The following is a 10,617-nucleotide window of genomic DNA, read 5'->3' on the forward strand; positions in this document are numbered from 1 at the left end:
TTGATATTAAAAAAAACACATGACTTATTGGTGAATTGGGGAAAGTTAGTGTTGCACTCGGTGAAACTCTACATCAGCAACCTGATGCGCAGAGCGCACCATCGGGCTCCACTTCATTCATCTCTCATCTCCTTAAGAAACATCGTATCCGTGGAGCTTGCAACATTGTGAATGAAATTCGGCGCGATCACAGTGACAGTGGAACGTTTGTCACTAAAGCACTTTGTAAAATGTCGGGAACACACATGGAGCATCTGTGGCATCTCTCCAGCCCTAACCGCAGATGGAATAAATGATTCAACAACAGCGGAGATTTGTGCAAATTAAACGATGTTTGCTTGCGAGAGCAAATAAAAGAGCAATATTAATGCGTGTCTGAAAGCTTTCGTTCATATCCGCTTTAGCGACGCGCTGCACGGGGTCGCGGGCAAAACAATGAAGCGGCGGCGCGCAGCGCCCAGTCGCGACACAAGCGTATTTCTTTACTGTCTTAATGCTCGCGAGATTTGACAGGAAAATCCGATGATAAAAAATTGCAATAAAATGCTAACCCAAAAAGTGTGGCCGCGGAGGCTCTCGGCTGAAATCTGATGAGCCTGCGCAGCGACCGGGCAGGCCAACAGGGTTTTACTTACAACTACAAAAAAACACGCCCGTGCGGCTGGTTAAGGCAAAATTAGTCTACCAGCAAAGGAGCATGCTCGAAAAGTATTAATATGCAAAAGAAATGAGCGTTTTAGCAGATATGGTACATGGTTGAACTCCTTTTCAACATCCGCGTAAATGTCGATGTGATCCACACCGTCCGCCATTTTCCACTCAGCCTCCTCCATCGAACCCAGGAGACAGGAAACCGCCGTACGTCACTTCCTTCTCAGCACCAGTTTATTGCTAATAAAATATATTTTCTGAAACGCTTACTTTAATTCATGCTGAAATTCTGTGAATGTAAAAGATGAAACCCTGGAGTAAAAGTTTTCCTGCAGGAGGTGTTATTTCTTTTCAGCATTCAGCAATACAGGTTTCAAAAAACAGTCTTCTAAACACGTAAGTCAACTGTAATACATAAAACAATTTGTAGAAAACACCTCTACATAGCTCTTATTATAACATTTTACGTGTTTGTATGAAATGGGAGGCGAGCACGGCGGCGCGCACGTAGCTGCGTCATCCCCCGGGAGCCCAAAGACGTCGTCGCTGATTGGTTGGATCCTTCCTGTGTGCGCGTCCTCGCCCTACAGTGCAGAAACATGGTGAGCGTGTGTCTTTGTTAAATACAGTTATATTGTTAAAATTAAAAAAAGATTTATTTAAACTACGTTATACTATAATGTAATCGATGATATTCTGCTGTATTCCGATGTTATTCTGTGTCATGGGGGCTTAGGGGGTCATGTGTCATCGGCATCGTGGAGGCACATGGGCCGCGAGGCGGTGTCGCTAGTTAGCCGCTCCGGATTAGCACAGAGTCCCGTTCATCTTAGAATGAGCGCGTCTGGTAAAAAAAAAAAAAACAAGTCACCGGCATCGTGAAGGCACATGAGCCGCGAGGCGATGTCGCCAGTTAGCCGCTCCGGATTAGCACCGAGCCCCGTTGGGGAAGAAATGTGGGGTGAAGGCGGACAGGGGCGCGTTCGAGGCGGCGCTGCTCCGTTCCACCGACTTCTAGGAGACTTGGGATGTCTGGTAGCCATGTCTCCATTTAAAAGTACTGTAAATACTCAAGTATGCCAATTTCAGTGAGAAGGACTGTAGAAGGAAGGCCAGATGCCGCGCTTTCTATGGGTAGGGAGGAGGAGTCGGCGGGACGAACAAGAACATTAATTTATAAGCTATCGAACTTTTTACCCATTTAAAGATGAGCTTTTATTAAACTAACCGGTGATATTTTATTAAGTCTATTTGAAATGGGCTTAAAGAAAATGTGTGCGACAACATAGGTCCAGTCCAGAAATTGTTTTGCTTGCTTATTGTTCAATTTCTTTTATTGCAATGTGTTGTAGGCTTCCCTTTCGATGGCCCCCGTTAATATCTTTAAACAAGGAGCTGATGAGGAGAAAGCGGAGACTGCTCGAATGGTATGTGAACTCTTCAGGCAGTTCTGGTTGCGTCTGGTGGCTGTCAACTAAGCATTCTGATTTCTCTCCTCAGTCTTCCTTTGTTGGTGCGATCGCCATCGGCGACCTGGTGAAGAGCACTCTGGGACCAAAAGGCATGGTGTGTAGTCACAATAACTTTTTTTGTTGTAGTTGAGTTCTTAGATGGACTGAGTTAAATGTTTCCACGTTCGTTGCTCAGGATAAAATCCTCATGGGTGGTGGCAGAGATGCCAGTGTGACAGTGACCAACGATGGAGCAACCATTCTTAAGGCCATTGGAGTGGACAACCCCGCTGCAAAAGTGCTGGTTGGTGAGTGGGGCCAGGCTGAGCTTCAGGTCAGTGGTCTAGAACATTGATGTGACTTGTGTTTTTTTTTCCTCACAGACATGTCTAAGGTCCAGGATGATGAGGTTGGGGATGGCACGACCTCGGTCACTGTCCTCGCTGCTGAACTTCTTAGGGTGAGTCCTTTAGTTGAGGCCCTATGATTTCCGCGATGCATAAAATGTGTGTGGACTTAATCACAGAATCCGCTTTAAAACGTGGAATTGTGTATAATTGCAGTTTCTGGCCACTGCTTCTGGTTGAACTGTGTTTAAATATAGTTTTTAGGTGAATAAATAGGTTTATATCAGAAAACATGCAATTCAGAAGAATTAAAATGGAAAAAAACAAAACTTTATTTCGCAGGGCCCTGTTTTAGAATTCTTGTGTGTATGGAGATTATAACCACTGAGCAACATATGGATGCCTGTGTCCACCACACAGTCCACGAACATAAAATGTTAACTCCCTGCATGCAAATCTGATTTGATTCTAGGAAGCTGAGCTTCTCGTTGCTAAGAAGATCCACCCTCAGATTATTATTTCCGGCTGGAGGAAGGCCACTCACGCTGCTCGTGAGGCTCTGAAAGAGACAGCAGTGGATCATGGGTAGGCTCTCGTTCCCTCTTTTAATGAACCTCGAGAATGTACAGCCTGTTTTGATTCTTTCAGGAAAGTAGTTCCATCTTCTATCCCATCCTCAGGAACGACCTGGTGAAGTTTCAGGAGGATCTTCTGAATATTTCCCGCACCACCTTATCTTCCAAACTGCTGACTCACCACAAGGATCACTTTGCCCAGCTGGCTGTCCGGGCTGTGCTGCGACTGAAAGGCTCTGGGAACCTGGACGCGATTCACATCATTAAGAAGTTGGGTGGCAGCCTCACAGACTCGTACCTGGATGAAGGTTTGTTTGTTTCTCCCCCCCCCCCTCTTGACAAGCAATTGCTTGATGTGAATGTCAATTCATGATATTCTGTTCATTTAAAAGGATTCCTTCTGGACAAGAAGATTGGGGTTAACCAGCCCAAGAGGCTGGAAAATGTCAACATCCTCATCGCTAACACTGCTATGGACACAGACAAGATCAAGGTGACATTTGGTTGTGTGTATTCTGCTGTATTCATCTCATTGCTCAGAAGCACTGACCATGTGCTCTTTCTCAGATCTTTGGCTCCAGGGTGCGTGTGGACTCCACAGCCAAGGTTGCAGAAATTGAGATGGCAGAGAAGGAGAAGATGAAAGAGAAGGTGGAGCGCATCCTGAAGCATGGCATCAACTGTTTCATTAACAGGTCTGTAGACCCCTGCAGTCCAGCTGCTCATATATATTCTATTGCCCTTCTTTCTTCCTTCTCTCTCATCCCCTGATCAATGGATGACCACACCAAAAGCTATTTTCAGGTCACACATGGTGCATCAGCTACCAATCTGTGTGAAAACACCTGAACACATTTTATGGTCAAAAGTTCCAAATGCAAGGCATCCTTTATTATTAAAGTAAAGGGGGGCATGTGCGAGGGATGAATTACATGAGTGAGATCTCATGCCTTATCATGCCTCGTCACTATGGACTCATAACACAAATAATTACTAATAATGAACGTTCTATGAAGCGCTAATGTTAGTTAGCAATCATACCTTGTCGAAGCTCAAGAGGTCAGAGGTGCCACCTTAGGCCTCATAGTTGGAAGGTAATTTGTCTATTTACCAGCCCTTTCTCCGGATTATATATCTGCAGATTCCTTTCAGACCAAAGCACAACCGACAGTTCACCTATGAAATGTGCCTAAAATGGTACTATTCAAAACACGCTCAGCAGAGCGCTAAACTAATGCGTCTACTCTGTTGCACGCTCAGCAGCGCCCCCTGGTTTAAAGAAATAAGCGTTCTGACTTGCTTTTTCTTCCTGCTGTGAAAGGTTGGTTTAGATTTTGGGGGTGCACTGCAGGTCCGATATCAATAATCTGTAAAATGTTGTGCATTTCCTTTTCCAGTTGTCATGATGTGTGTAATGTGTGTGTTTTCCAGGCAACTGATTTATAATTACCCAGAGCAGTTGTTTGCAGCAGCTGGAGTGATGGCTATTGAGCATGCAGACTTTGCCGGAGTGGAACGGCTTGCGCTGGTTACAGGTGTGTACGTGGGTATGGAGTTTTTAAAGGTGTAATCAGGGGTTGGTTGGTTGGTATTCCCATTTCAGTAAAGGGTCGCATTGGAACAGTTAGTCTGCTGTTTGTGCATGAGTGACCCACTTTTGTGTGTTTTCTGTGTAACCCCTTGCTGTGACTGCAGGTGGTGAAATAACTTCCACTTTTGACCACCCTGAGCTGGTGAAGCTTGGCCACTGCAAACTGATAGAGGAGGTGATGATTGGCGAGGACACACTCATCCACTTCTCTGGTGTTGCTATGGGTACGGCCATAAATGATCAAATTATGCAGATTCCCCTGTCACCGACTTTGTTAACTTTTTTTTTTTTAATTTTTTTTTAGGTGAAGCGTGCACTATTGTCCTGCGTGGGGCTACACAGCAGATCCTGGATGAGGCAGAGCGTTCTCTGCATGATGCTTTGTGTGTCCTTGCTCAGACAGTCAAGGAGACACGCACAGTCTATGGAGGGGGTATGAGCCTTTCTCCTTCATATTTTCCTGTGCAGTCACTCTCCATTGTAGAGTGTCATATTGTCTCATATCAATGCCTGTGTGTCTTCAGGATGCTCTGAGATGTTAATGGCAAAGGCAGTGACTGATCTGGCTAACAGAACACCAGGCAAAGAAGCAGTTGCCATGGAATCATTTGCCAAAGCACTGAGGATGGTAAGAGACCAAATGGCTTGCGTGAACCCCTACACAGGAGCATCCCAGACTTTCTCTCGCATTCTATAATCTATGTGTTCTCCGTTCTAGCTGCCCACCATCATTGCAGACAATGCCGGGTATGACAGCGCTGACCTAGTGGCCCAGCTGAGAGCTGCACACCAGGAAAACAAGAGTACCTTTGGTCTGGGTGAGAAATCTTACACGCACCCATAGTGCCTTCATTTAACTAAGCTTAAATTTTACGTTTCTGTCTTCTTCTTTTTTTCCTCACAGATATGAGCCAGGGGACGATTGGAGACATGGCACAGCTGGGCATCACCGAGAGCTTCCAGGTGAAGCGGCAGGTGTTGCTGAGTGCTGCCGAGGCAGCTGAAATGATCCTCCGAGTAGACAACATCATTAAAGCAGCGCCCAGGTATGGCCCTGTCACTTTGGCTACATAAATAGTAGAATGAGAGAAATTCCTCGTCTTCCCACATGTTGGGAATTCAAGCAAATGGGATAGCGAGATCGATCAATGACATGGAACATCCCACAATGATTTTCAATTAAGCACAGTTAATAACTTTTTCTTTAACAGCCAGCCAGTGCCTTATTGATCCTTTTTTTTCAACAAAGATAAAATATAAGTAAAATTTAAATAATATCTAGAGGTGTAGAATATTTACAATTGTAAGTAAGCAGTGGGTTAAAGCGGGTAAGATAGACTGTGTAGATAGTCATTGCACTTCAAGAATACGGTTGGACAGTTAGAATAAAATGCAAGAGTTGTGCACGATGATGTTAATGTGTGTGTGTTTGTTTAGGTGTTATCCTCATATTTTTTATTTTTTTTTGACCCTGCAGGAAACGTGTGCCAGACCACCACCCTTGTTAGTTTGAATGAGAGCATGAGGATTGTCAGAGGAAGAGGAGTTTTGTGTATTTATGGTCTCTATGCCATGTACTCCAAGTTCCTATATATGTGATGCTCTGTAGCTACTGCTGGTTGCTGAATGCACAGTTTCCATTCTTCTGAAGTAAATTAGCAGTTTTGTTACTATAATAAATGTGTAGGTGTTCCATTCTCTTTTGTGTCTTGATTGGAGAACAGATGTCTGTGCTATTGATTGTGGTGTGCTGGACTTTGTGCTGTGTGTATGTGGGATCACACAGACCTGGGTCACTGTAACCTGGCTCTGCTAAAGTTACCATAGGAATCCCTGACTGCAGCATTAGACAGCACCTCAGTGGTGCTCCAGTTGGCATAATGACCTGGTCAAAGACTGGTATTCAGACCTCAGTGCTCATGTTGAGGATGAAGTGGGCTCCGTTTTCTCTGCTTTTCTATGTCTGTGTCGTTCAGGGGCTCATCAGGTAAGGATTTTTTCAAACATCAAGGCTGTTGGGTTGATTGATTTGCTTCATCAAAAAGTGTAATATAACATCACACCAGGTGCTGTGATCATATTGACCATAAATATTGATATGAGGACCAGAGTGCAGTGTTAGATGCCAGGTTAACAGCATCATTATTCTAGGTATTCATTAGCGCTATTGCTAATGAATACCTAGCTTGGTTGCTTTAAATAGTGATTTAAATCATTTGTTGATGATTGTTGTTTTTCATCTTTATCTAACAATGTTGAGGGCAAACCAAGGTATTCTGCCCGGGCCAGGAGTTGAACCTGGTATTTTCACCAGAAAGGTGAATGTGTTACTTATACACCACCAGGGCTTTGGTTTTGGTTTGCCAATTCATACTGGTTCACAGTACAACCAGTAGTGTGACTAAATTTAGTTGCCAAATTAGAGGAAAAAGAGTAGAATAATTTTCTAAGTAGTTAATTTCATGGAATAGGTGAAATTGTAAAATGTTAAGAGCTGAAAGGATGGAGAGAAATTGTTAAATTTGAATTTTATGAATTTTGAAAATTCATACAACAAGAAATTTGGTGACTTAAAGCATGTTAAAAATGTGCATGTTAATGCAAGTTTAGGATGAGTCACGGTAAATTTAGTGATGTGGAGGAATGAAAAGGAGAGGTGGAGGTAAGGGGGGTGAGTTGGAAGGAGGATAAATGTGTTTGATTAAGTTAATTCTTTTGCAATAGCTTAATATGTGACCACTGTAAAATTCATGGGGGTTAATGGGAGAATGGAGGGATAAAGAAATAGAAGAACAACCAACCCTTTCCAACCCAAAATTATAATTAAAAAAATAATTACTTTATATTAGAAAAAATGTTTTGAATGTGGGAAACCGGAGTACCCGGAGAAAAACCCACGTGAACACGGGCAGCAGATGCCAACTCCACACAGAAAGAAGCCAGGCCAGGACTAGAACCCAGTTTCTTTCTATAAGGCAGTGGCTCCAAGCACTGTGCTACCGTGTCACCAGAACAACAAACATCAACATACAGACATCATATCATTTATATTCAGTCCTGTCGATAATTACCTACCTACATATTTATCAACCTATATACTAACCTAACTTACCAATATTAAATTATTACTGAATTAAACAATGCTTAACTGTAATAAAACTACAACAATAAATAAATATATAGTGTGACTGAACTATTCTTAAAATAGAAACGATACTAATATATATATATATATATATAGATTTTTTTTTTTAATACTTAACATGTATAACATGGAATTAAACTCTGTGTGGGTGTGCAGGAGAATGTTTGTGTCTTTTCTAACAATTATGTGAAATTAAAACTGCATTTTGTTTAAAAAGCTACCTCACTTACTATGAAGTCCAGGAAAGCTGATGTCTCCAATATGGTGAAAAAGTCCAGGTCCTGCAAAACATTAATATGAAACAAATATTATAAAAAGAGCTTAAATATTTAAATGTAAAAAACGGATAATTAAAAAAGCCGAGGTCGTTTGGATGGTGATGCTCCAGCAGAAACCAGGGAGTGAAACAGCTCTGCCATGACGTAAGGATGGTCTTTCTGGATGGTCTTCCATCCAGGTGTCCTCATGACATCCGAAGAATACCTAAGAGAGAAAAGGAGATCTTGGTAATTAAATATTTTTACAGTACCATCTATCTTCTGAAAATAAGAAACAGCCTAGAGTAAATGAGCTGTGAGAGCATCACCCACTGGTTGATGAAGGTGATGGCCTTTTCCTTCAGATTCGGGGTCAAGTAGAGGTCAGCGAAGATGAGGATCTCAGCAGCGTTCTCCACCGTGAGACTCCTGCACAGCGCTTCCTCGCACATCCTCTTCAGTCGGTCCAGAAGATACTGGGAGAGAGAAGAAGAGCGTCTAAGATCCTGTTCGCTGAGTGCGTGCTGAGGAGCATTAGTGTGGTGTGTGTGTGAGCATTAGCTACCATGTCTGCTGCTACTAGGAGCTCGGCTGCCATGTCCTGTAGGTTAGGTGCCTTGCCGGAGTAGATAAAGGTGAGCAGCTCTTTAAGCACCTCTGGCTCCATCTCATGGATCTCCACACGGTTCTAGAGAGGAAAGCAGACCTGAGATGAGTTCGGTTCTAGACAATGACAGTAAGAGTGAAGCCAGAGTTTGGACTGCTCCTGTTAAACCACACAGAACGAGTCTTATAAATCTCTCTTTTCTGCTTTAACGTGCAACATATTGGGGATTACAGGTCAAGGGCTAAGATGAAGCATAGATACTTACAGTCTGACGCTCCATCATGTTGTGCATGAACATGGCCCTGAAGACTGGACAGCGAGCTGCAGAGGTAGAGAAAGAGAAGGAGCAACGTTATATCACCTGAAGATCGCTGCTTCCACCAATCACTGTTGCCGTTTCTGCACATGTGAGCATGGTACCTGCTAGGATGGCTTTGTGGGCCTGGAACTCCTGTCCCGCCACAACCAGAGAGCAGTCTGGGAGCAGGGACTGGTCCCACAGGTCCCCGAGATCATCAGCCATGCTGCACTCGGGCACCTTCACCTGCGAACGCTGGGTGTTCTCGGGACTGAGCAACAAATGGAGCTAAAACAAGCCAACACAACGGTTACTACACTTTACTCAGCTACAACATCCACACACTGTCAGCATCCAATAAGAGATGCCATTACTGACCCATGTAATGTGGTCAGTGTGGTTGTGCAGACAGAACATACTTCACAGGTCACTGTCAGGGTGTCGTTCTGAAGAATTCCTGTTTCCTCGTTCATGATGTCTTCCAGTCTGGCAAAGGTGTCAAATCCAACGACTTTCCCAGGCATTATTCTGAAGGTTCTATCCAGCTCTGCAGAACAAAAGCACACAAATAGGCTGTGTGAGTTCAGAAAGTGAGAGAACACACACACACACACACACACCTCGTGTTCTTCAGTTTTACTGTTTTGAATCTCCAGACGTACTCACCCCTGGATATGGCCTCTTCTCCCTCACTGTTGAGAATGGCCATCCTGCCCTTGATAGGGATACCTGTCTTTGGACCACTGATCCAATGGAAATAAAGAGACAGGTACTCTTCATAGGGCACACCACACGTGAACATTAGCAGGGTCCTGAGAAGACAGAGATTAAAGAAATGCAGCATGAGAAATACAGAGCACCAGCAGCCAGAGCCTCGAGCAGCAGTCCAGGATGCCACACCTACCATTTTGACTCTTCACTGGCGTTGGTGAAGATGCTGCTCTGCACAGTGCCGTCAGCAAAGCTGAAGTCTGTGATGGTCCAGGTCAGTGAAAAGCTTTCAGCTTTGCACTGTGTGTAGAAGTGGTCATCGCTGGTCATCTCTGCTGCTGGATGTGGAATCTTCTCTTCTCTCTGATGAATGTCTTCTTCTCTTCAAACAGGAACCTCTCTATCTTCTTCTGGAATCTCACAAATCTCTAATTGTATGAAATAACTGAGAGAATAAAGAGACATAATTGAATATTTGCACAGGACATTATTAGTGATGATGAGGACATACATGTCCTGATATTAAAGAGCTAACAAGTGTATAAAGCGTTCAGCATCTCAACATGCAGGGAGAGAGGGAGAGAACTATGAACTATAAAATGCTGAATTTACCTTCCTGAGCAGGAAAAGTACACAGGCAAACTACAGCCACACAACCAGAGTAGGAATGGAAATGTTTTATTCCATGTGCTACTCACTGTGGCCTTTGTTACTTGCTCACTTCACCTTGTGTTTCAAAATTGTGACGGCGAAGCTGCCAAATATGCAAATTAAACGCGAATGTGCAGAAATATTTAAAATATTCGTGTCAGAGCCGGGTTGATAAACGCGGTCTGTATTTTATCTATAAATCATGGCGCCAGTCCCGCGCTACAGTGTTTAAGGTCAGAAAGCAGAAAACTAGCTACTCACCGAACACGCCACCACTCGGATCTGTCGCCTCGCAGCTCTGACGGTTAATTTTATGTTGTGATAAACTCCGTT

The 10,617-nt window shown here is 43.7% G+C and overlaps 2 protein-coding genes across 3 annotated transcripts; one reads left to right on the top strand and one right to left on the bottom strand.

The window, feature by feature from the left end:
• The first annotated feature begins 1,145 nt into the window (after nt 1–1,145).
• Nucleotides 1,146–6,313, top strand: cct2 (chaperonin containing TCP1, subunit 2 (beta)). Of its 2 annotated transcripts, none has more exons than XM_028954430.1 (16): nt 1,146–1,253; nt 2,004–2,078; nt 2,152–2,217; nt 2,299–2,410; nt 2,486–2,562; nt 2,922–3,034; nt 3,130–3,332; nt 3,417–3,517; nt 3,592–3,719; nt 4,456–4,559; nt 4,720–4,839; nt 4,920–5,048; nt 5,140–5,243; nt 5,334–5,433; nt 5,520–5,661; nt 6,093–6,313. In XM_028954430.1, the coding sequence occupies exons 1-16, from the start codon at nt 1,251–1,253 to the stop codon at nt 6,121–6,123; spliced, it is 1,608 nt and encodes a 535-aa protein (XP_028810263.1). In that variant the 5' UTR covers nt 1,146–1,250; the 3' UTR covers nt 6,124–6,313. The 2 variants fall into 2 exon arrangements, with proteins under 2 accessions (XP_028810263.1, XP_028810262.1); XM_028954429.1 differs by lacking the exon at nt 1,146–1,253 and adding an exon at nt 1,518–1,785.
• Nucleotides 6,314–7,937: 1,624 nt separating this feature from the next.
• On the bottom strand, nt 7,938–10,591 carry LOC114764931 (speckle-type POZ protein-like). Its single transcript, XM_028954913.1, has 9 exons — nt 10,546–10,591; nt 9,827–10,078; nt 9,589–9,734; nt 9,342–9,469; nt 9,045–9,210; nt 8,890–8,945; nt 8,583–8,705; nt 8,315–8,493; nt 7,938–8,243 (listed from the first exon to the last, which is right to left on the bottom strand). Exons 2-9 carry the CDS (start codon nt 9,961–9,963, stop codon nt 8,111–8,113), a joined length of 1,068 nt encoding a protein of 355 aa, XP_028810746.1. The 5' UTR covers nt 9,964–10,078; nt 10,546–10,591; the 3' UTR covers nt 7,938–8,110.
• Nucleotides 10,592–10,617: the final 26 nt, after the last annotated feature.

This window comes from Denticeps clupeoides, chromosome 15, assembly GCF_900700375.1.
Source record: "Denticeps clupeoides chromosome 15, fDenClu1.1, whole genome shotgun sequence".
Classification (NCBI taxonomy): Eukaryota; Metazoa; Chordata; class Actinopteri; order Clupeiformes; family Denticipitidae; genus Denticeps; species Denticeps clupeoides.